The following is a 22,584-nucleotide window of genomic DNA, read 5'->3' on the forward strand; positions in this document are numbered from 1 at the left end:
CAACACTGTGTGTTATAACTGAGCAAGAATCTGGTGGAGAATAGGACACAGAGAAGAGGCTGCGCGGGTGAGGACAAAAAAAGAAACAATGAGTGACAGTCAGTACCACACAGAGCGCAGGACAGGAGTGACGTGGACACACACACAGAGAGAGAGAGCGTCCACATCTGTCACATCTACACTCAGTTTGAATCTCCTGAGGACTGAAGACACTTTGGGTGACCTGCAGTCAGACATACGCCATCAGTGACGGGACCAGGTGAGTGGAAGATCGATGAAGTAGATCAAATGTACAATTTGTGCTGTGTTGGTGTATTTTCCTCAAAAAAAAAAAAAAAATTGTGTTGTGCAGATAAAATAATTTCGCCTAGCAAATATCTGCTCGAAAGCTGTTGGACAGCTTCAACTGCTGCTTCTGCAGCTTCAGACATAATGTCCATTAGTTATTTGAGCTCGTGTCAGAACAGTTTGGTCTCTTTAACACAGAACTTCCATCCACAACGGCCTTGGAAATGGAGGGAGTCCTTAAGAAGTAACATGATGGCCGTCAGACCCGCCCCGGTGCTGGCGGGCCTGCCGAACCTCACCACAACCGTATGGACTACAAATCCCACAGTTCCCGCCGATGTGGGCGTGGTCACCAGCTCCCAGTCCCAGATCAAAGACCTTTTCGGGTTGTTCTGCATGGTGACCCTGAATCTCATTGCCTTGCTGTCCAACACCGGCGTGATGGTGGCCATCGCGCGGGCCCCCCACCTCAAGAGATTTGCGTTTGTGTGTCACCTGTGCGGCGTGGACCTGCTGTGCGCCATCCTGCTCATGCCGCTAGGCATCATATCCAGCTCGCCATTTTTCAGCACGGTGGCGTTCACTGTCCTGGAGTGTCAGGTTTACATCTTCCTCAACGTCTTCCTCATCTCTCTGACCATCCTCACCATCACGGCCGTCAACGTGGAGCGCTACTTCTACATTGTCCACCCAATGCGCTACGAGGTCAAGATGACCATCAACCTCGCCGTCGGCGTCATGCTCCTGATCTGGGTGAAGTCGGCCCTCTTGGCTCTGGTCTCCGTTTTTGGGTGGCCGGCTTACGGGCACCAGAGCTCCATCGCCGCAGCCCACTGCTCGCTTCACGCCAGCCACAGCCGCCTGCGAGGCGTGTTCGCCGTGCTCTTCACCGTGGTCTGTTTCCTGCTCCCCGCGGTGGTCATACTGGCCGTCTACTGCGCCGTCTACAAGGTGGCTCGCTCTGCCGCCCTGCAGCTGGTCCCCACCGTGCCCGCCTGGGCCAACGCCAACCTCGCCAAGAACCGCTCGGACTCCATCAACAGCCAGACCACCATGATTGGCGCCGCCCACAGTCTGCCCCAGCGTCTGTCTCCAGAGAGGGCCTTCAGCGGGGGCAAGGCCGCCCTCACCTTGGTCTTCATCGTGGGTCAGTTCTTGCTGTGCTGGCTGCCCTTTTTCATCTTCCACCTGCACATGTCTCTGACTGGCTCCCTGCAGAGCCCGGGGGACCTGGAGGAGGTGGTGACCTGGCTGGCCTACTCCTCCTTTGCAGTCAATCCCTTCTTCTACGGGCTTTTGAACAGGCAAATCAGAGAACAGCTGGTGAAGTTTCACCGCTGCTGCTCCACGCAGGCCACAGAGATCGGGGCATCCAGCCACGAGGGTTCCCTGCAGGAAAACCTCCTCCAGTTTTTCCAGAGAAGCAGCAAATCAACAGAAGCCCCATCAGGCTGTGTTGGGTCCCACCCCCAAAACACAGCGGACCGAAGTGTAAAGGTGCCCAGACTAGTCCCTGTGGAACACACATCACAGTGATGGACACATGTCAGTTTTATCTTCTCATTTCATCCGATGGTGCTACAGTCTAACAAAAACTTCTGAAAATGTTCCTTGGGTACATCATTCAACGTTTCTTTTTGCTACATTTAAATGAGTCCCTGCTAAAGTCTGAGTTTGTCACCTAAAGGTGGCCGCCTCATGAAGCATCTCCTTTGAGGAAACTCGTACCCAGTGATATATATTTTTATGAAACCCCGGCAATTAAAAAGTCAATGTTTCTGTTCCAAAATCCATCCAGCAGATTTTCAATTATTGTCCAAAGGTTAAATATTTGTCTCCTTCCTGAGACACCTGGGTGACAGATATGTTGATAGAGGCCAGATGCCTTTTGAGCATGTTGTTATAGGGACTGAGTGAGACTGTGACCTGCATAGCAACAAGAACCTTACAGAGAGATGCACACACACACACACACACACACACACACACACATACACACACACACACACATACACAAATCTCATACTTAATGGGGCCTCATACATTTGGCGATTAATTAATAAGTAGACAAAATAAATCTTGTCCAGAGGACAATCGTAAATCAGGCCTGTCTGGGAGGTGTGTCCTGTTGTTGTGGACCTTTGACTTCTTTGGTGGATATTTTGGTGGGACTACCACTTTTTTATTTATTTTTTACTGTGCACCCCCTATTTAATTGCAAAACTGGAAATTTAAATCTGGAGTTTTCTACAAAGTATCGTGCCAGGATGTCCTCATTATTGAAAGTTTTGTTAGCAGATGAACTGGGAACTCAGGGAAGACTTTTTTGATGTTGTCAGAGGTGCGACCCAATAAACGTATTAAATCTAGAGTTCAAATCCCGCCTCTGCATCGTCACAGGCAGCCGCCACCGGCATTTTAGAGGAAGATGGAAGATGGTGACCAAGAGAGGGCGCTAAATACCAGTAGCTTCCCCTCCATCATTGATTGGATTCTGGAGACCTCAGACAATACAAAAGTAAGCTGAAGCACTTAAGAACAATGTTTAACCAAACCTGTACTGTTAATAAAAATGTAAAACATGTTTTACAAGATTTTTCTGATAGAATTAAAAAAAAAAGAAGTATTTATCATTGTATTGATTGTGCATATTTGGGATGTCAACCTCAAAGCAAGCGCACATTTTGGGTTAATAAAACCGGATTTCACAATAACGCCTGTTTTTGATGAGTCAGCAGGAGGTGTGCGTGTTTCTCGTTCCATTTAACGCTTGTTTTTACGCACCCATACAAAATAACACAAATTTTCAATTACAATTACATTATCCATGGCATTGATTGCTATTTGGGCATATTTATAAGTGCATTTGAGCATCTGGACATGTAATATTGGTAGTTATGAATAAATTCTTATCATTTCATTCATTCTTCAACATGTCAGTTGTATGACTTTTGTGTCCGACGTAATTTTGACAGTCGCAATGTCCCGTCATATAAATCACGCCTAATGAATAAATGTATTAAGAGATGCAGATGCATATGACAAACATGATTACGTGTTTTAAATTTGATTTTTAAAGGCTGTAATGCTGTTAGGGCTTCCGTAACCGGGTCGTGACTTTATTACTGATTTCTGTCTGGTTCCTGGTTTATGCTCTCTCTCATCTTCAAATACATTCTGAGAAATGTATTTAGATGTATCGCATTTTGATGGAGGATGGTCATGATGCGTGGACCCTATTGCCACCAATGTGCTGGCCGGCAGCTCATCTTTGCTTCTGCAATATTGAAGAGGCGGAGGTTTTGTGTATCAGGCCAGTAAAGGAGAGGGTTTAACCGTAAACCATCCTCCTCCCCCATTGTGATCCTCTCCTGTAGGGTCCAAGGATGCCACTACAGCAGCCAAATAGATGAGAAAGCTCGATAAAATACAGATTAAATGGGAAACCAACCAACCAACACCAGAGAGGATGAGGTGTTTGAAGTCTGAATTCCTGACTCCAGGGCCGACCTTAGCCTTCTTCGCAACCTAGACAAATTTGCTCAACTGTGTAATAAGAAAAATATTCAAAGTAAAAAAGAGGAGAGGAGAGGAGAGGAGAGGAGAGGAGAGGAGAGGAGAGGAGAGGAGAGGAGAGGAGAGGAGAGGAGAGGAGAGGAGAGGAGAGACGGGGAGAGGAGAGGAGAGGAGAGGAGAGGAGAGGAGAGGAGAGGAGAGGAGAGACGGGGAGAGGAGAGGGGAGGGGAGAGGAGAGGAGAGGAGAGGAGAGGAGAGGAGAGGAGAGGAGAGGAGAGGAGAGGAGAGGAGAGGAGAGGAGAGGAGAGGAGAGGAGAGGAGAGGATGGGAGAGGAGAGGAAGGGTGGACAACGGCCTATAACTTGCTAACACGTCGGGATCCAGTGATGGTTTTTTAAGCAATGGTTTAATCACTGCCACGTTGTAGGACCGAGGTACATAACCTGTCAATAAAGAACAATTGATCTGGTCTAGAATAGAACTGCCTATAATTGGTAAAACATCCTTCAACAGGTGTGTTGGGCTGGGATCTAAAAGCGTGATGGACCTGTATTTCTGAATTAGTGAAGACGCCTCAGAAAAATATACAGGGCTGAAGAAGTTTAAGAAGTTTAAGTGCTCAGAGACCCCGTATGTTCCCACAGACGGCACAACTGGTGATGGTCTGATACAAGAATTTAGGAAACATTTGCTAGCAAATAATGTTGGTAAATTGACTAAAAGATTCCAGAAGTAAAAGGCAGGATGTTTTTTTTACATATTCATGTAACATTGTGACAGAAAAATGTGTTAATTACTAATAGGATTAAACCAAAATGTGTCTCAATTTAGTCATATTGAGATCAGTAATATTACTGCAGCTGAAGCATTCGATTACAGACCTCACCTGCCTGGTTCCCAGGGGTCAGGTGGTGTCTTTGATGTGGTGGAGGTGGTGTCTTTGATGTGGTGGAGGCGGTGCCCACTCCAAGATGCCGGAGGCTCACTCTGACATGTATTCAAACATACAGTACATCCACACTATACATATGTTTCTCCTTTCCTTATTTCTGTACAAACAATAAAGCTGTAGGACGTACATCCACTACAGGCCCTACATACACCACACATACATCCACTACAGGCCCTACATACACCACACATACATCCACTACAGGCCCTACATACACCACACATACATCCACTACAGGCCCTACATACACCACACATACATCCACTACAGGCCCTACATACACCACACATACATCCACTACAGGCCCTACATACACCACACATACATCCACTACAGGCCCTACATACACCACACATACATCCACTACAGGCCCTACATACACCACACATACATCCACTACAGGCCCTAAAATACATCACTACAGGCCCATACATACACCACACATACATCCACTACAGGCCCTACATACACCACACATTACATCCACTACAGGCCCTACATACACCACACATACATCTACTACAGGCCCTACATACACCACACATACATCCTACTACAGGCCCTACATACACCACACATACATCTACTACAGGCCCTAAATACACCACACATACATCACTCCAGGGCCCTACATACACCACACATACATCCACTACAGGCCCCTACATAACCACACTACATCCACTACAGGCCCTACATACACCACACATACATCCACTACAGGCCCTACATACACCACACATACATCTACTACAGGCCCTACATACACCACACATACATCCACTACAGGCCCTACATACACCACACATAATCCACTCCCGGCCCTACATACACCACACATTACATCCACTACCAGGCCCTACATACACCACACATACTCCACTACAGGCCCTACATCACCCACACATACATCCACTACAGGCCCTACATACACCACACATACATCCACACAGGCCCTACATACACCACACATACATCCACTACAGGCCCTACATACACCACACATACATCCAGTACAGGCCCTACATACACCACACATACATCCACTACAGGCCCTACATACACCACACATACATCTACTACAGGCCCTACATACACCACACATACATCCACTCCAGGCCCTACATACACCACACATACATCCACTACAGGCCCCTACATACACCACACATACATCCACTCCAGGCCCTACATACACCACACATACATCCACTACAGGCCCCCTACATACACCACACATACATCCACTACAGGCCCTACATACACCACACATACATCCAACTACAGGCCCTACATACACCACACATACATCCACTACAGGCCCTACATACACCACACATACATCCACTACAGGCCCTACATACACCACACATACATCCACTACAGGCCCTACATACACCACACATACATCCACTACAGGCCCCTACATACACCACACATACATCACTACAGGCCCTACATACACCACACATACATCTACTACAGGCCCTACATACACCACACATACATCCACTACAGGCCCTACATACACCACACATACATCCACTACAGGCCCTACATACACCACACATACATCCACTCCAGGCCCTACATACACCACACATACATCCACTACAGGCCCTACATACACCACACATACATCCACTCCAGGCCCTACAGGCCCTAATGTTATCTTTATATTTTGACTATATTTGACTCCTCCTCAGCCTTTCTTCTTTTGCAGAGTGGTGCGGTCTTCGTTGTCCATTTCATGATGGATAAAGTTGTAAATAAAGTCACCAGTCCTCCTCTGACTGATCGCTTGTCCGCTGACTTTAAATGTGCCCCCACGTCATGTGACATGATACAGTTATTTTGTGAGTTTTTTCATGTTTTTATTTCTTTTTAAGGCAGAAACGTACAAGTGTTTTTCTCTGTTACATTCACACTAAATTAATAAAGCCAACTGAAGGTTGGAGTCGTAGAAATAGAGGCAGTTTCCTTCACTTCTTGCCTCTTTTCTTCTCACTGGATGATTTCTGGAACATCCTTTTCTTGTGTTTAGCAAGCATCGCCTGCTGCTGCATCACTGGACACTGTGGGATCAAGTACAAAATCAGAAAGCCATCATGGCAACGGCGTGTGATCACACTGTTGGGACTGGATTTGGGATTCTCCCACTCGTCTGAAAGTTCACTCACCCAGCCGGAAGTGCTCTTGAGGTTCCACAGAGGCCGCACAGTGTACACCTTTTGGGACAGCGACGGAAGCCGGGCTCTGCTGTAGTGACCAGACACCTCTGTGTCACGATTGTCACCTGACTCCAGAGTTCTGTGGGGGAAAATTGTTAATAATGTGACTACTGCTTTTAACTGTGCAACCTCTGAAGGCCACTTGCCCTGGGTCCTCTCTCCATGAATTCACTGGGTTTGGGGGAGGGGTTTCTTCCACTGAACTGCAGACAAAGAAAAGAATCAATTTGTTAAAGATGTCGTCAATTTTTGAGTGGACAGTCAGTGAACTGGTCTAGTAACCTGTCCGGTTGACTTTGAGGCTGCACATCTCTCCTCCTACTTTTCTCTCTCCGCAGCTCCCTATCTTCCAGTGACTGGCCGAACATTTCAATCACCCACTTATCTGGACAAAGACAAGAAAAGGCCGTCAGCTCACACTTCTGCGTGGTTCACCACATTTTTTTGTCTCCTGGTCAAGTGTGTTTCTCACTGATGAGTTGCCTAATGACAGTTTTGTTGGCTTGGGTCTCATCGGGGTGACTCAGCAAGATGCCGACAGTGTGTCTGATGCCGCTGTGCATCAGAAGATAAGGGTCCGAGATGGGCAGCTGCGAGGAAGAAAGACACAGAGAGAATTCAGGCTGATGTGACGAGGGCCCGGCCTCTCCTGACCGACACTTACCTCTGCCAGAAGATTCAGCAGCCTCACCCGGATCGGCAGTGCTGGGAGGCACCCGTCATGGAGAGGGCTGATCCACTTTTTGATCTCTGTTAACAGGCCATACTTGATGAAGGTCTCAACAAAGTTTGATCTGGGGGAGAACCAGTCCACAATTCATTTGTCTTCTCAGTGCTACAGCTCAAATATCAGGAGCTACAGGCTGAAAGCAACATCTTCATACTTCTTGATGAGTTCCAAGACTTGCGGAAGCAGGCACAGTTTTCTCACTGCTGGCTTTCTCTGGCTGTTCAGTATCCGGTCCTCCTGTCAAGCAAACATGGGGGTTAAAGAGGGCAAAGGTGCAGGTTGGGGTTGTGAAGGGGAAAATGCTGGGAGAGAATGAAATGGGACAAACCTCAAGGGCCACCTTCATCCTGCTGATCATGTTAAGTACAACTTTATCTCTGGGGAGGGCGGGAGTCTTGCTGCTGCTGCTGCTGCTGCTGCTGCTGCTGCTGCTGCTGCTGCTGAGTAGGGTGGAACTCCAGTATTACTGCTAGCAGCAGGCCAGCTTAGTTTATGCTCTGTTTGCAGCTTTTTAATACTTACTGCCCCTTGTTCCTTGACCTCTGGTCTCTTCTCTTCTCTAAAAACAAGCAAAATGGGGTTTGTGGGATCAGAATTGTTTGTGTTGATATTTTTCCAGAGGTTAAACGTGGTCCAATTCTAAATGTAACTAAGCGTAACTTCAAACTGATATAAATAAAGAAAGCCTCTTGTTCATTGGTGCTTTTCTTTGCATGTCTTTTTTTAATGCAAAATAAATATTGGATGTTTCCTGATTGTTATAAGCTTACTTATTGGAACCTCCTCCTCTTCATCCTCACTCTCAGGAAAACAGATCCTCTTTCTCTTCACTGTGGCCAGAAGAAGACATAAAACAGGCCAAGATTTAATCATATCTTGAATAGTTTTGGCTCATACTCATTTGTAATTTATCCTGATGAAGAACTCACATGGTTGAACCACCTCCTCATCTTCATTGTCTGAGCAGACAGTGTTATGCTTCTCTGCAGAACAAATATGTGTTGAATATGCATTGTAAATGTCTTCATTATTTCCTTTCATTGTCTGAATATAGTTGATTTGAAAATAATTGTAATTTCTATGAGCGTAACATTAATTAAGACCGTCGCTCAATTGCTCACCTGGCAAATCCATGTTGTCTTCCTCTCAATTTATAAATGAACTGACGTGATGGTTTGAACATTCATTCTTAAGTCTTTGAACTGTCTTTCATGTTGTTTAACTGGCTTTCATCACATTGGCTTTGATATCAAGGGATTTTAAACCTTGATCTTTTAAGGCTTTTATGAAATGCACTGACATCATTGCAACAGTCAGGAACTAAGTAATAATTCTGTGCTCATAGGTGTATGTGTTAGAATCTAGCCCAACATTAAAAGAGAACTACTCAGGCGCCGTGGGTCACACACCAAGACGTGCGGATAGGCGAGATTTGATCTGTGGTTTGAAAACCATGACGACTACGTTCTCTGAAAAATCCCCCAAAAGACTTCAAAAAGCCTCTATTCTAACACCCAGAAAAAATGGCTTTTATTCTTTTAATAATTTATCTTTCTGTATAATGCAATTTGATTGTAGTACCGACCACAGAATCACTGGCTCTGACTTTTCTTTGGGGGTTTCCAAAATAGGGGTTTCCTATACAATAAGCCCAAATACAATAACATAAGTAAAGGACTGGGGAGTTTAGGCATTCAGAGAGGATGATCACACCATTATGAGGACAGGGATGGGGCGCACAGTCACAATTTCTATGAAATTGTGTAGTTAAATAGTTATTCTATAGTATATAGTTATAATTAGAATGAAAACATTGTTGAATAATCACCAATATGGCTTTAACACACTCATTTTATTTTTTTAATTCCTCATCATCATTAAAAATTATTATGCTTCTAATAAATCTTCTCATAGGAGTCAAATGTTTAAACTTTCATGTTTGAAGCAACAGATGAGAATAACAATGGTTTAGCATCCAGCAGTGTCAGAGAGGCTCTGTAAACCCTCCCCCCCCACCCTCCGGTGGGGAGGTGGAGAACAATGCACACACGCTTGCTCTCTCTCTCTCTCTCTCTCTCTCTCTCTCTCTCTCTCTCCCTCCCTCACTCACTCACTCACTCACTCTCTCACTCACTCTCTCGCTCACTCACTCACTCTCTCACTCACTCTCTCGCTCACTCACTCACTCACTCACTCACTCACTCACTCACTCACTCACTCTCTCTCTCTCGTTCACTCACTCACTCACTCACTCACTCACTCACTCACTCACTCACTCTCTCTCTCTCTCGTTCACTCACTCACTCACTCACTCACTCACTCACTCACTCACTCACTCACTCCCTCGCTCTCTCTCTCTCTCTCTCTCTCTCACTCACTCACTCACTCACTCCCTCGCTCACTCTCTCTCTCTCTCTCTCTCGCTCACTCACTCACTCACTCACTCACTCATGGCTGTACCCTTAAATGTGAGATTTATTGGCATCACTGTAAGCTTTAGTGTTTGGAATCTGATTTAACACTACATTTACCAAGAAAGTTAGTTTTCTATAAAAGAAATAAACCTCTGTTTTGTTGAGTTTTGTTGCTTGTGGGAAGAGGCAGGGAGGAGGAAATAGAGCCGGAGAGGCTGGATCAATGAAGTCCAGGTGAGCGAGAAACTGCTGGAGCAGAGACCAGAGGTGATGATGCAGAGAGCGGAGGCCCCCAGAGATCAAACCTGCAACCCCTGCTCTACACCACAAAAGTTGTCTGGTGAACTCTCTAAAATAAGCAGCTACAAACTTTAGAGGGTTGTTTTAATCCCACATTTCCATCCTTGTCTTCGAGAAGTGACGTCAATGTACATCAGCACGACGATGGTATTCTCCCTGTTTTTCTGATCCAGGGTTTTGCAGGAACATTCCATCACACATGGGTGGAGACCCAGATCAGAAGACATACATATCTTATATTGAACTGATTTTAAAAAAAACAAAAAAAACAGAGACCTGTATGCTGAGGTCATGAAACAATAAAGCATGTTTGTGAATATTTTATTTACTCTCTGAATGGAGCTTATTATAAATCATACACACAGGACCTTTGAACGTACACACACACACACACACAGACACACACTCAGCTACTCGTATTTTCAAAGCCATCCAGGTTATTGAAATCCATACCAACACGTTCTATATGGCCCTATATATAGTCCGAGGACTCAGTGTGTCAGTCAACAGGAAGCTGAATGCAGGAGCGGCTGCAGCCTCACTGACAGCACTGACACTCACAGAAGTATGGCTGCTGAGGCTCCACTGAGCTATTTCTGTCCTCCTATGTCTGTGCCTAACTGGCCTTCTCTCGCTCCACCGCCACACCAAAAATACTCCTGTAATTAGTTTGGCTCTGAAGCCCGTGCTCTCTGCTCCGGTCCCCCCCCCCCCCCCACTTCTCCCACACTCCCTGCTGGTCGATCCATCTGCCAAACTCTCACTTCCTGCGCTTTTCTGACGCTGCGCTGATTGAGAGATAAGGTGGTTGACCTGAGTCTCCCTTTCCCTCGCTGGGGGTTTGTTTATCGAGCATGCAGATATGCTGCATAAAGTTTTGACATGTAACAGCAACTGTGTTGCTCAGGAAAGACTGAATCAGGGTTATTTTGGGAACGCTTGAATTTATGTCTTGGACCTCAGCACGGTCTGGATATCTGGATTAAGAAGCTAAGAACAGACATTGCGTGGACAATAGGCTGCTAAGTATTGTGTCCTGTTGACTGAAATATCCAATTTTCTACAGCGCAACCATCTACAGGAGCCAGATTGCAGTGTTTGCTAATTTTGGGGTGGGTTTGAGGCTCTCTTGGGTGGTAGTTTGCACTACGGTGCAGACCCGGCCCAGTTTGCCCCACAACCCTACGTGAAATGTGACACAACCCTGGGCTCTTCCAGAAGGCATGCCAGTTCTGTCTGCGGGAATTACATTAGGAATACGTGTACTCTTGACTCTGTGTGTGTGTGTGTGTGTGTGTGTGTGTGTGCGCATGTGTGTGTGTTGTGAAACGGGGGGTCAGGCCTCCATTTTTATTGGGATGTGTACAGCAGCTGTCCTCTGGTATGCCAGAGGGAGGGTCGCGCCGGTGATACTGGACTACAGACGAGATCGGGGAAGGCTCACTCTCGTCGTCGCTGGCCTGAGCCGGATCTGCACGGGGCCGCATCCACCATGGCGGATCAATACCAGTACAACGCCAACGAGGAGAAGATTGTAAAGGACAGCCACACCAAGGAGATTGATCTAATTAACAGAGACCCCAAGCAGATCAATGAGGATGTGGTGAAGGTTTGTGCAACATGCAGCCCCTTCAGACGCAAAAAAACGGGATTTAGGAGCAGACTAATGTGCGTGTGGATGCGTAAAGAAAGCTAATGAGAGCAAGATCAGGACAAGAGGTTCGCTGTGTGGAGAATCTTTAAATAGAACAGCAGAACATTTATTTTGGGAAGGGGTAGGGGTCTAGAGCAGTGTTTATGCTGTGATTGTTGCCATGCTATCAGCACAAAACATTTCTCTAAGGTCAGCGCAGAATAAACAGGCAGGTGATGTTTTGTTGGAGTGGGACGGCATTAATGTGATCGCTGACATTGTTAAAAACCGAACGCGCTCGTGTTTAATGTCACCCTGCTCCACGTTGTCTGCTCCTGCCAAGTTTCAGCCTGATTCATTTCATAAAGCGAGCAGTTTGTAAACAGCGCTCCCCGAGAGTCCAGTCACAGAGTTCCACTCGCTGATTGTCCTTTCCTTTTATCATGTCACACTCTGCTAACATTTCACCCCCTTGGCTGGATTGCTATTGCCTGTGCTAGCACAAACAGCTAATAACTGTGATCCCTCCTGTTCTGGGAGGTTTGTTATCATGTTCTTGTTGTGGACGGGACTCTGGAGAGGTCCTGGGTCCGAACTGGGACACAGAACTCAGAGCCGTTTATATCCATCCACGCTGAACGCGCAGACGCTTGTTTTTGCCCGCAGAGATCTGGTGCAGGCATCTGGAACAGCAGTATGAGTCAGTTAATCAGCAAATTAACTAAAGCATCTCCTCCTCCAGGTGGAGTTTGAGGACGTCATTGCGGAGCCCGAGGGTACGCACAGCCTGGACGGCGTGTGGAAACTCAGCTACACCACCTTCACTGTGTCCAAGTACTGGTGCTACCGCGTCCTGTCGGCCATCTTCGGCATCCCCGTCGCTCTGCTCTGGGGCTTCCTGTTTGCCTGCATCTCCTTCTGCCACATCTGGGCCGTGGTTCCCTGCATCAAGAGCTGCCTGATTGAGTCCCAGTGCATCAGCCGCATCTACTCCCTCTGCATCCAGACCTTCTGCGATCCCTTCTTTGAAGCCCTGGGCAAGGTCTTCGGCAGTATACGCGTCGCACTACGCAAAGAGGCCTAAACATTCAGAAATTAGGATTCCTAGTGTGAATAACAAAAGTGCCAGATCTTTTTATACACAACCAAATCCGTCCTGGCTTCTTGCTTTACTCCCCGATTCCTCTCCTGCTCCTTTACTCACATGCTGCTCCCCAAATACCAGCCTTCAGCTGATATGCCCGCTGTGCATTTTGCAACCAGAAGCTCCACGACAGCTGCAGCGGACAGCTCAGCTCTCCTAACTGGGAGGGCGAGGCCACCTGCAACCAGACGAGGGCCTTATCCGACCCCGAAACACAGTGCTTATTGTCATGAAGCCATCTCCCCGGCACTGCTGCAACTATGGACACGGCTGAGACAACACCTTTATTCCTGTTGTGTGTTGATGGTTGCTACAGTCTGAGATGAATCCGTCTGTCACTCGCAACATTACCAGAAAACAGGTGTATTTTTATCCAATTGCTTTTCAAAATGCGCAACGTCTTTGATTATTACGGCGTGACATGTAGACTTTCTGGGGGAAACAACCAGCTAAGAAAGTGTGGAATGAATGAAACATCAAACTGGAATGCAAGTGTAAACTAGTATGGAGCTGATCCTGTTTCATAGATACATTAGTTTGATGATGGGAGGTGTTGTTTCACTGAAGTTATCCACAGAATCAAATCAAATATACTTGTGTTATACTATTATAATTATTACTGCTGATTCTAAGATTCTGAGAATATAAATTATCCTTCAATTCATATATGTGTCATAATGTTTGTTTGTTCCCCTTGTGCGGGCGATTCTTCCGTATGGATCAAGCAGCGGCAGCGTTAGAGCCACAGACAGCTGGAGCCTGTCTCCGCTCCGGAACGCCTTGATCCCGACAGTCGTGCAGACACCACATGACACAAGCTGCTGCCGTGCACATCAAGCACACCCCATTATTTGCTCCGGCACACCCGGATGACATCAGTCACAGACGTGACCACCAGTTGAAAGTGCCCACTTGGGAATTCCCCAGATCCCAGGCAGACAGACGGCCCCTCCAGGACACAGGCCTGGGAAATGGTGATCCTCGGATCAGGCTTGGCCTCGGTCTGGCAAGGCGCAGACGCATGACCGCCGGGATTTTCACCAGCATGTAGCAACCCCAGCAAATCCTTTGAGTCCCGTGTGTGTGAATTTTCTGAGCTGTCTTCAGACGTGTCTGATTGGAATGGGATGTTGGGAATTTGGTCAATTTCGTGAGCTTTTTATCGCCATACCTGACACATCATCTGTTTTGGGCTCTTGCACACCAAACCAAGCCCAGCGGCGTCCTCTCGGGCAGGTTCATTGAGTTTAAAGGGATACTTCTTTGAATTCACCTTTCATCGATTTATCCTGAGAGTGAAGTGAGCAAAGCATCAGAGCTCAACCACTGTTGAAGCTGCAGAGTTTATGAGGAGGATCCTCTTTTTTGATGTATCCTTTAAAAAAAAGGGGGATTTTAACACCTGGAAGCGTCGCTCTAAATCACGATGTGACATGAAATTCATCAGCAAGAGAGTTTTATTAAGAAAAACTTTGTAGCAACAGCGAATACAGATATATGTTTGGTTTGGGGGGGGGGGGAGCAAAAACACCTGATCCTTTTGTAGAGGTGAAAGGTCTGAGTGCCAGGAGGATTCCTCACTCAGTTTGCTTTTCTCACTTTGTCCAGAAAAATCAAACCACTCCCTCAAAACATGTTTACAGAATAAAATCATAACCCCACAGGTTAACATGCAGCACAGAGACCACCATTTGTTTTTAATTATGGTGCATTTATACGGCACACGACTGGGAATGCTAATAATTGTTTACGAAATAAATAACAGGTCAACATTCTGAATGGCTGACTTGAAAGAGTCGCGATGAATATAAATAAAAAACGGCTAAACAACAGCCGCAGAATTAATGAGCTCCATAACAAAGAATGGTAGGATGGATACCTGTTATCTCTTCCTGCAGGATGCCGCATCATGCCACGCAGCAATTGTTACCCCAGGATGCCTCCATCAGTCTCTGCGGCTCTCACATCCCAACACAGCAATCCGTTTTGGGACTGGAACAAACAGGATGTTCAAAGTTTCGGCGTACCTGCCAACCGCTTCGCAGGAACCCGCGTGAATCCCTCTAAAAATGATGCAATCTCGCCAAGTGTTTTCTCAGCCCCACGAGGAACCCGGAGCAAAAATCTGAAGCGAAAATAATAAAGTTGGCGGGGGAATTGGATTTTCCTGCTTTTGTTCTTTATTTTCCAAGTGTAAAAAAAAAGAAAGAAAGAAAGAACGCTTTTGTGACAGTCATGACAGTTCTCAAGGAAGTGCCTCTCAGGGGATATTTGCTGCGAGTGTAACGACCTCCACATGGTTTATAGCAGGTGAGCGATTTTGTCATATTACACATTTAAAATAAGAGTCACGAGCTTTGCTGGTGACTCACATGAAACAACGTCCACAGATGTTCCTTCTTTCCTTCATCAACACTGTACACTGAAAAACATGGTTGCACCGTTCTTTTTTTAATGTTTTAATGCACTTTTTTTTTCTCTTTTCAACATTAGCATTAAAATTGTCCTTTTCCCATGTTCTGCAAACCTGGTGCAAACAGCCGGGACCTCCTTCTGGTTCTGGGGAGAGATAAAGTACCAAAGTCGATTCATGTGGTGGAGGTCTGCGTGACGCTCCTCTGGCTGCTTGTGCTTTTGATGGCAAAGTTCGAGGAGACGCTCTTGTGGCTGGAGTCATATTCGCGCTCGCATTGGCTCTGGGGCGACTTGAGGTAGCGAGGAGAGCAGCACAGGAAGGTCTGCCTGAGGTCCTGGAAGAGATGCCCAGCGAAGAACATGTAGATCCAGGGGTTACAGCAGCTGTTGAGGCTGGCCAGCAACATGGAGATGATGAAGGGCGTGGCTGCAGGAGATAAAAGGCATCACATGTTAACTCTGACCAGGCACACACAAACACACACACACGCACACACAGGTGAGGAAATACTCATTGTCATTCAGAGTCTTTCACGGTCCTGGAAGGATTTCTATGAATTATGCAGCAAATGTGGAAGAAACAGCAGGTTCAAGTTGACACTTTTGAGCGAAATTTCAAAACAGCTAGATGAAATATTAGGATGGAATATTGAAACCGTCCTTAAGTTTTGACTTTCGGGACCTTTCATCCCAATGATAAATGGTGGGGCTTTTCAGCTGAGCAGCCTGTTTGTGGCAAACTGTGATATTCTTTTAATGGAACAAGTCTGTGTTTAAAGTAGCCAATAGCTGAGGCCTTATAAGAACTCATAATATAGATGTTTTATGTCAACAGTTGTGTGGTTGCATTGTGATTCTGATGAAGGTTTTAAATGTTAAATCAAACCTCCATGTGTGACGCGGGTGCAGAAAGGGATACAAAAGCACCGAATCCCAGAGCCAACTCCTCCAAGCAAAACAGGAACACACTCACACTTTGTCAACTTCCTCTGCCGCCTGACATTTGGCAAACGAGGTATTTGGATTTGCGTGTGGCATCATTAACCACCTCTCGCTGATTGCTAATGGTTCCCTCGGTCGGTCTGCCAGCGTCACAACGTGTCTGATTACGCCGACGGAGTTCAAATTGTTCTGAACACATAATCTCAGGAAGGGTGCGGAGGTCAAATGCCTCATTAAAAGTGGACATGACTTTGATTTATTAGACAAATGCATGTCACCCATCGTAGAATCTCTGCGTTGTGGACATTCAGGCGCAAAAATGCCAGGAAAAAGCAACAACCGAAATTATTATGAAAGGTTCAGGCGAGCAGGACAGCATGGATGACCTGGAAAACTGATCACTTCAACCAGAGCCTGTAGCCAACCAGGGAGGATGGAGCTGAAACTACAGCAATTACAGGAAGTATCCTTTCATAAAAGGTGACAAAATTGTGAATTAGCAAATGGTGATTCCTCCCAGCTAAACAATAAAAAAAAATCACAATGGAGAGGCAAATGATGATTTTCTGTCCGGTCCTGCTGTCTGTGCTGGAGCTGATACCAGGAAGGAAACCAGGCTGGGTCATTAATGAGAACCCAAGTTGCTTCTCCTCACTGTTATCTGAGGATAAAGATGTACATGTGTCGCACTCCCTTTGAAACACCATTTTATCATTCGAAAGGCTTTGGATGGCATCCATCCTGCCTCTAATTGAGCAGAATGAGTCAGATTCTGAGGGTGACAGGCTCACGGGAGCAAATGTTTGCCAAATGACTTTTCAAGAGCTGCTGATGGAGACTGAGTCAGGCTGCAACCTTGGGCGTTTTGTCCTCTGCACACTGAGATTTATCTCTTAAAATGTGAAATCCCAGTGTGATGTCATTCTGCCAGGGCTAAGAGCATTCAGGCTTTTAACAGTCGCAGGGATTTCTGTGAAATGTTGTGGTGCTCTGGTGGATATGGCGGTCATTATCATAAATCAAATGAGAACTCTCTGCCTTTTTCGTGCAGCTGGAGCCTACCTGCTCTGCCAGTGTCCAAGAGTAATGCATCCATCATCATTAACTCTGATGCATTGCTGTAATTTCACTTCCACTCTTTCTTTCTTTTCTAATTTCCTGCTGTTCCATCCGCAGCATTAAAAGTTGGTCTGCTAGAAATACAAAAGCACTCAAAGAAAATTGTCTTTAAAGACCTCCGTGATGCTCATAAATATAATTGGCTGAAAATCTTTTTGTTTTGTTTCTCTACAATAACTGAACGAACAGTTCCTTAGTTGATGCAGATGTCCCAGGGGGAGCCAGGCTGGGCAGACTCTGGAAAGTGTGCTTTTAAAACTATATACTGTTTAATTATACATTGTTTATTCTCAAATTTCTGTGTGATCGGCACCGTAAAGAGCGAATTATTCATGAGCACGGTTAGAGGTTAGGGTTAGCTTTATATACATCCAGTCGTTTAAAAACACAAAAAAGCTCATTTCTGTAAGGTGATTGGGCAGAATTCTGCATGTTGGTTCTGATGACTCACGAAAAAGGCCCAGACGCATTTATTTCTGCACAGAACATGTGGTAAAGAGATAAACAGTCTGCAGTAAAGTGATTAGATTAACATTTGTCATATTTCTGCCGGTATGCTCGGCTGGTCTCGGCTCACTCGCTGAGCGTGGCTCTAATGGGCACTTTATCAGCACACGCAACAGCTGAGAATATGTACAGCCTATCTATTGTACACAAACACTGGCACGTGTCTGTGCAGACCCTGGGCCTTTTCTGAGGGCGGTGCACGTGCATTGCTGCAAGATCAAAACAGCTTGATCGCTTTCTTTCTCACCCATGAATGTGAATGGTGAGCCACATGTTTGTCCAGCAAAACCCCCACCTCATCACTGAACAGATGTTAGGGAATAACATTCATTACAGACCAAAGAAAATCATGTTAACAAAAAAAAAAAACTAGTTTTTTTTGGCATATCCATCCAAAATTTGGTCTAAATTTGAACTTTTCGTGTGAGTCCTGATGCTTCTTGTCTAAAGGATTAAGAGGAATGGAAAAGTAGGATGGGAGCTATATTGAACTGTAAGAATCCAGGCACGTGCCTCCTCCTTTATGGTCACTGGGCGTGGCCTCGACCCAGCAGATCGATAAACGTAGCGACCATCGGGTGATACGTAGCCTATTCTGGTTAAATGTCAACGACGCACTTCGACGTGTCCCAGGGGCACTGAAACCGCAAAAGCAGCCCGGTGCGTGTTGGCGCACACTAATTTGATTAATGATTAACCGTCCCCTGGTGGCGCCAGAGAGGTCAGGGGAGACTTAGGAAAGTCTGCTTGTGGCTTTTGCATTTGGGGAGCTTAAAGTGATTCATCCTGCAGCAAGAACATTTTTTTTTGCCGCTCCCCCTTTGCACCATTCATATATCTGAGCAGCGCCGCAGTGACAAAGCATCACTAAGAAACCCTAAATGCATTATGTCACCACGTTGGACCACTCCTCCTACACTCATTCATTCATAAGGTTCAAGTGGAAACAACACCCACCCCACAAGCCCCGGAACCCCCCAAAGATCACATTTTTGATCCCCTAGTCTTCGTGCGTAAAGAGAGGCGATGCGCGCACAGCACAGTTGGATGTCTTCTTGGATGAACGGTGTTATTGTTCGGAACTTGCGCAAATATAAATGAATAAATATTGTGTGTGTGTGTGTTGTGGGGGGGGGGGGGGGGGGGGGGGGGGGGGGGGGGGGGGGGGGGGGGGGGGGGTTGGAATAGATATCTGTGCAACATCGTCTCAAACTTTAAAATGTGACCTACCCTCCCGGGGCGCTGAGGGATCCCACGCAGACCACATCTGGACGGAGAAAAAGGGGGTCCAGCAGACGATATAAGCCACCACGATGACAAAAGTCATTTTCACGGTGGTTATCTTCGCCTTGGAGATGAGCTTGACGCTGCTCACCCGTGTCAGCGTGTTGTCTTTGGCGGTCCGCGGCGTCATGCTCACGCAGTGCTCTCGCCTCGTTTTCAGCCTAAAGTTTTGCCAGATTTTGAAGCTGATTAGCCCGTAGCAGACGCTCAGGATCGCCACGGGGATGATGTAGATGGTGAGGCTGATCCATGTGATGTAAGCTTTGGCTCCCCAAGGCTTCACGAAGTCGCCCCAGCAGTCATACACCCCCGATCCCGCTGAGCCCACCTCTCTCAGGGAGAAGATGAACATTTGCGGGACGCTGAAGACCAGGCTCAGCCCCCAGGAGAATATAACATAGAAACGGTCTTTCCTCCGGTGCAGAGAGCGGAGAGGCTGACAGATGGCCAAACATCTGTCCACAGACATCAGGACCAACATGTAAGTGGACGCGAACATCCCAACGACTTGCAGATATTTCACCAACCGACACAAAATATCTGGTCCGTAGAAGCGAAACGTGATGTCCCAGATAAGTTGAGGGAGCACCTGAAAGATCGCCACTACCAGATCCGCGATGCTCAAGTGCTTCATGAAGTAATACATGCGCGACTGGCTGTGCTTGGTTGTGTGGATGGCCAGCAGGACGCACAGGTTCCCCGCCAACGCCAGGAACAGAACCAAGGCGAGCACCGTCACCTCTACCTTCGCCACCTCTTCGTTGCGCTTCAGCGGGTTCGTCTGGTTGGACAGCACCGTCTCGTTGGCGACACCAGGGTCCCGGCAGGATGTGTTGCACAGCCAAAAGTCACTTTCATTGGCTACGGTCTCCATCGCAGCAGTATTTGTCCTCTGCAGACGCGTCGGGGCTCACTAGTCCTGCGGTGTGACTCAATCCAGATGCGCGACCAAGACTCTCGCGCGTCCTCACAGGTGCGAAAACATGTTTCAAACGAAGACAAAAAGGTTTCACCTCCTCTGTTTTCCAAAAACTGGGGAAACGCAAAAAAAGAATAATTCTACAATCTTTTAAGAACGTCAAAGTTATGATGAATGAGCTCAAGCTCTGAAAATATGAGGATGTCCCCCCCCGATCACTGATAACCCCAACTCTTAAGTGTGCAATGATGCAGTGGCTGAACGCTCCATCTTCACCTGTGCTGGGAGCAGAAATGACCGTCTCCACAACGCTCAGCCCCTGTTCTACTTGTTCCCTGTGCAGAAATGCCCGCTATTACCCAGCATCGCCGCAGAGCGGCGCCGTGAGGCCCCCGGCTCCTGTCAGTCCCAATGCTGGCCCCTGCGAGCTGGCCCCTGAGATCCGCTCTCGTCATAATTTAACCAAGCTGATGCGTCTGGCAGAGCAGCTGAGACAAGTCCGAGACGACGACCAGATGTATCAATTATTTACACTGAGAATTCATTTTCTTTGTCTTTGAAATATACACAAATGCCAAATTCATATAGGAAATGGACGGTAAGATGGATGTGATAGAAGGAATGACAAGATCGATACCGTTTATTTTAAGCTCTGTAAAAAAGAGCGAGTGATACAGCAGCAACAGCATCCCTTGGAACAGAAGAAATCATATTTTAATTAATGTATTTTGATGGATAAAATCTACTCAAACTCACCCCACCATGCAAACACGTCTTAAAGTGTGTTATTTTAAAGAATCAAATAGATCATAAATCATGAAGCCTTTGCTTACAATGCCTGTCCGCTGCTCTAAACACAGACCATTCCTACAGAAAGCATATGAAAATGTGGGATTCTATCATTTACTGAACACAGACGACCGCTAACAGATGCGGGGAAAAAGCGGAATCTGCCCGCTGCTTGTCCGGCTTTTTAAATTTCCAGGCCTGTAGTCTCATTGTCACCAGGGAGACGTTCCCTCGTTTTGTGGTTTGGGAGGTTCGGAAAATCGGCACTTCCACAGGAATGTGTGTGCTGAGGATGGCTGGAGAGAGCAGAGATAAAACGGATCGATTCCAGGATTTTAAAAATGATGACAGTCGCGTAAAGATGGGAATCATCTCCAGCACCTTCATCATGGCGGAGAGAGCCTTAAACAATGGATGGTGATGTTCACCCTCACCCTCCATGTCTTGTTTTTGTTCTGAAACTGCCAAAGCCCACACTTCTAGACTAAATATGTCATAACAGCGGCTCCCACGTATCAATGCATCACCTCGCACAGCCAAGGAATCCAGCATCATCTAAACATGGAGCGCAGCACATGTGTTTACTCTCTGATGCATGGAGGACATTAACGGAGCCTTCTTCAGAGATACGAGGGCAACATCTCGCCTACAGCTTGTTTTTGCCTCCTGTATGATAAATCCATGGTTATTTGAGACTCTTTTGATGTCCAGTGTGGAGCAAGTGATCAGAATCTGCAGATAATGAGTGTAATTCTTTAATTCTTTGTCCAGATTTGTGGACCACAGATGGCAGGAATATCAAATCAGAACATTATTTATACAGTGTCTGCTACTTAAACATTGTCTCTAGGTGCTTTACTGAAACTCAGGGCCTGACTGCCAACAAGCAAACATCTCCCCTTTAACAGGAAGAAACCTTGAGCAGGACCAGGCTCATACAGGAGGACCCTCCTGCTGGTGGCCGGCTGGGCAGAGAAGGAGGAGGAGGAGGAGGACTGCCATTTGAATTTGAATATTCGGGTGAAGATTAACGCAGCCTGTAGCTGTGTTTCATGTTTCTAATGGAACCTTAAAGGTTTTGCTGACGGGTAAAGCTGCGAGCGGAGGGCGAGGGCAGACTTCTTCAGTCCCCCGAGGGAGCAAATTATGTTGACGAGGTTGAGAGAAGCTCAGGTTCTTTGTGGCTGCCTTAAACCATCATGGAAAGTATAAGAACGATTACACACGGAAAAATAGTTACGGAGGATTTCCTGATGCTGATGGCACCGCAGAGACAGTCATGAGGGAAAAAAATGGATTTATATCGTAGGTCCAGTCAGGAGTGATGGCAGGAGGCTAAAAAAAGATTTGTGTAGCAATTCTGATGGACGCCGCTGACGATTGTAGAATGGCCAATGTTAT

At 46.5% G+C, this 22,584-nt stretch overlaps 4 protein-coding genes across 5 annotated transcripts; 2 read left to right on the plus strand and 2 right to left on the minus strand.

The window, feature by feature from the left end:
• Positions 1–26: 26 nt before the first annotated feature.
• LOC101064874 (probable G-protein coupled receptor) lies at positions 27–3,175 on the plus strand. Its single transcript, XM_003973186.3, has 2 exons — positions 27–259; positions 487–3,175. The coding sequence occupies exon 2, from the start codon at positions 538–540 to the stop codon at positions 1,822–1,824; it is 1,287 nt and encodes a 428-aa protein (XP_003973235.3). The 5' UTR covers positions 27–259; positions 487–537; the 3' UTR covers positions 1,825–3,175.
• Positions 3,176–6,598: 3,423 nt separating this feature from the next.
• LOC115246795 (protein IWS1 homolog) lies at positions 6,599–8,498 on the minus strand. The gene is made up of 10 exons (XM_029826174.1): positions 8,488–8,498; positions 8,240–8,276; positions 8,046–8,151; positions 7,872–7,954; positions 7,652–7,781; positions 7,460–7,577; positions 7,270–7,372; positions 7,134–7,190; positions 6,937–7,066; positions 6,599–6,831 (listed from the first exon to the last, which is right to left on the minus strand). Exons 3-10 carry the CDS (start codon positions 8,073–8,075, stop codon positions 6,739–6,741), a joined length of 744 nt encoding a protein of 247 aa, XP_029682034.1. The 5' UTR covers positions 8,076–8,151; positions 8,240–8,276; positions 8,488–8,498; the 3' UTR covers positions 6,599–6,738.
• Positions 8,499–11,801: 3,303 nt separating this feature from the next.
• Positions 11,802–13,872, plus strand: cav3 (caveolin 3). The gene is made up of 2 exons (XM_029826175.1): positions 11,802–12,040; positions 12,807–13,872. Exons 1-2 carry the CDS (start codon positions 11,924–11,926, stop codon positions 13,146–13,148), a joined length of 459 nt encoding a protein of 152 aa, XP_029682035.1. The 5' UTR covers positions 11,802–11,923; the 3' UTR covers positions 13,149–13,872.
• Positions 13,873–14,000: 128 nt separating this feature from the next.
• On the minus strand, positions 14,001–20,676 carry oxtra (oxytocin receptor a). Of its 2 annotated transcripts, XR_003885868.1 has the most exons (3): positions 19,422–20,676; positions 15,736–16,050; positions 14,001–15,333 (listed from the first exon to the last, which is right to left on the minus strand). XR_003885868.1 is itself a non-coding variant. In XM_003973216.3 (2 exons), the coding sequence occupies exons 1-2, from the start codon at positions 20,347–20,349 to the stop codon at positions 15,797–15,799; spliced, it is 1,182 nt and encodes a 393-aa protein (XP_003973265.1). In that variant the 5' UTR covers positions 20,350–20,676; the 3' UTR covers positions 14,001–15,796. The 2 variants fall into 2 exon arrangements, 1 of the variants encoding a protein (XP_003973265.1); XM_003973216.3 differs by having other exon boundaries at positions 14,001–16,050.
• Between the last annotated feature and the right edge of the window lie 1,908 nt (positions 20,677–22,584).

Source organism: Takifugu rubripes, chromosome 19, assembly GCF_901000725.2.
Source record: "Takifugu rubripes chromosome 19, fTakRub1.2, whole genome shotgun sequence".
Lineage (NCBI taxonomy): Eukaryota > Metazoa > Chordata > Actinopteri > Tetraodontiformes > Tetraodontidae > Takifugu > Takifugu rubripes.

What these genes read in the sequence shown, in the direction of transcription:
- LOC101064874 (XM_003973186.3), top strand. Translation starts at nt 538, where the DNA reads ATGATGGCCGTCAGACCCGCCCCGGTGCTGGCGGGCCTGCCGAACCTC.
- LOC115246795 (XM_029826174.1), bottom strand. Translation starts at nt 8,075, where the DNA reads ATGATCAGCAGGATGAAGGTGGCCCTTGAG. An exon ending in TGCTGAATCTTCTGGCAGAG is followed by an intron (nt 7,578 to 7,651) that starts GTAAGTGTCGGT and finishes TCTTCCTCGCAG; the next exon opens with CTGCCCATCTCGGACCCTTA. An exon ending in TCATGGAGAGAGGACCCAGG is followed by an intron (nt 7,067 to 7,133) that starts GCAAGTGGCCTT and finishes TTTCCCCCACAG; the next exon opens with AACTCTGGAGTCAGGTGACA.
- oxtra (XM_003973216.3), bottom strand. Translation starts at nt 20,349, where the DNA reads ATGGAGACCGTAGCCAATGAAAGTGACTTTTGGCTGTGCAACACATCC. An exon ending in TCCCTCAGCGCCCCGGGAGG is followed by an intron (nt 16,051 to 19,421) that starts GTAGGTCACATT and finishes TATCTCCTGCAG; the next exon opens with CCACGCCCTTCATCATCTCC.
- cav3 (XM_029826175.1), top strand. Translation starts at nt 11,924, where the DNA reads ATGGCGGATCAATACCAGTACAACGCCAACGAGGAGAAGATTGTAAAG. An exon ending in TCAATGAGGATGTGGTGAAG is followed by an intron (nt 12,041 to 12,806) that starts GTTTGTGCAACA and finishes CTCCTCCTCCAG; the next exon opens with GTGGAGTTTGAGGACGTCAT.